The sequence below is a fragment of the Eimeria tenella genome, genomic scaffold (assembly GCF_000499545.2).
Source record: "Eimeria tenella Houghton genomic scaffold, Eth_scaff4002, whole genome shotgun sequence".
Taxonomy (NCBI): Eukaryota; Apicomplexa; class Conoidasida; order Eucoccidiorida; family Eimeriidae; genus Eimeria; species Eimeria tenella.
The window spans coordinates 1-1,206 of NW_013544915.1; the positions used below are offsets into that span (position 1 = coordinate 1).

Genomic DNA, 1,206 nt, shown 5'->3' on the forward strand with positions numbered 1-1,206 from the left:
CTTCTCCAAACCCTCGCTTTCTAACTTCCCAATTAATTTGTTAAAACCCTCAGCAGCAGCACAGCGGAGCTCTCTCTCGCTCAGTAGCACTTCTGCTGCTGCTTCTCCTTTTTCCTCAGCAGCAGCAAGCGCCCTGCGCGCAAACCTTAAACCCTAAACCCTAAACCCTAAACCGTAAACCCTTAGCACTAGGCCACAAACCCCAGGCGCGGAACCCTAAACTCTAGGCCTTAAAGTTGCGTAGCAAAAGCCAGCCGCTGGAGCCGCCTTTGTGCAGTAGATGTGTGTGTTGTCTAGGGTTTAGGGTTTAGGGTTTAGGGTTTGTGTACGTTTGGAGTTTTTTCAGGTCCTGCTGCATTCGGTTTATTTCTTCTTTGTTCTTCGCATATTCTTTCTCTCTTTCGTCCCTTTCTTCCTGAAAAACAGCGGGGAAAACCCTAAACCCTAAACCCTACACCCTACACCTTAAACCCTACACCCTAAACCCTAAACCCTACATCCTTAACCCTAAACCCTACACCCTACGTGTAAATCATTGTGGGGCAGCAAAAATGGCATGAGGGTCCCCCACTGCTGCTGCTGCTGCTGCTTCTGCTGTTGCTGTTGCTGCTTTTGCTGTTTCTGCTGCTGCTGTGCTGCTGCTGCTGTTGCTGCTGCTGCTGTTGCTGCTGCTGCTGGTCTCACCTGCATTTGTGTAAGCCTTTCGAGTGCTTCAGCTGCTTCCTTCTTTGCTGCTGCTGTCTGCTGCTCAGCAGCTTCTGCTCTCTCCGACGCCTCTCGCAGGCTGCAGCAGCAGCAGCAGCAGGAGCAGGAGCAGCAGCAGCAGCAACAATAGCAGCAGCAGCAGAAACAGCAGCAGAGGCAGCAGCGGAGTGCTATTTAGACTTTGGCTACACTCTAGAGCCTTGCCACAGCACACTCGACAGCGAATGGCCCAACAGCAGCAGCAGCAGCAGCAGCAGCATTAGCAGCAGCAGCGAGAGCACGAGAAACAGCAACATTGGCAGCAGCAGCGGCATTAGCGTTAGCATAAGCAGCAGCAGCAGCACTAGCATTAGCAGCAGCAGCAGCAGCAGCAGCATACTGTTTTCCCAGCAGGGCTGCTGCTTCTTGGTGTTTCTGCTGCTCTATCCGCCGCAGCTGCTGCAGCCGCTGCACTTCTGCTGCTAGTGTTTGCGTTTGCTTGTTTGAGTTTTGCTGCTGCCT

General features: G+C 52.8%; 1 protein-coding gene across 1 annotated transcript; it reads right to left on the bottom strand.

The window, feature by feature from the left end:
* Window positions 1-80: 80 nt before the first annotated feature.
* On the bottom strand, window positions 81-690 carry ETH_00038950 (uncharacterized protein; the record flags this gene model as incomplete). The annotated part of the gene is made up of 3 exons (XM_013379808.1): window positions 81-114; window positions 330-415; window positions 526-690. The coding sequence occupies 3 exons, from the start codon at window positions 688-690 to the stop codon at window positions 81-83; spliced, it is 285 nt and encodes a 94-aa protein (XP_013235262.1).
* Window positions 691-1,206: the final 516 nt, after the last annotated feature.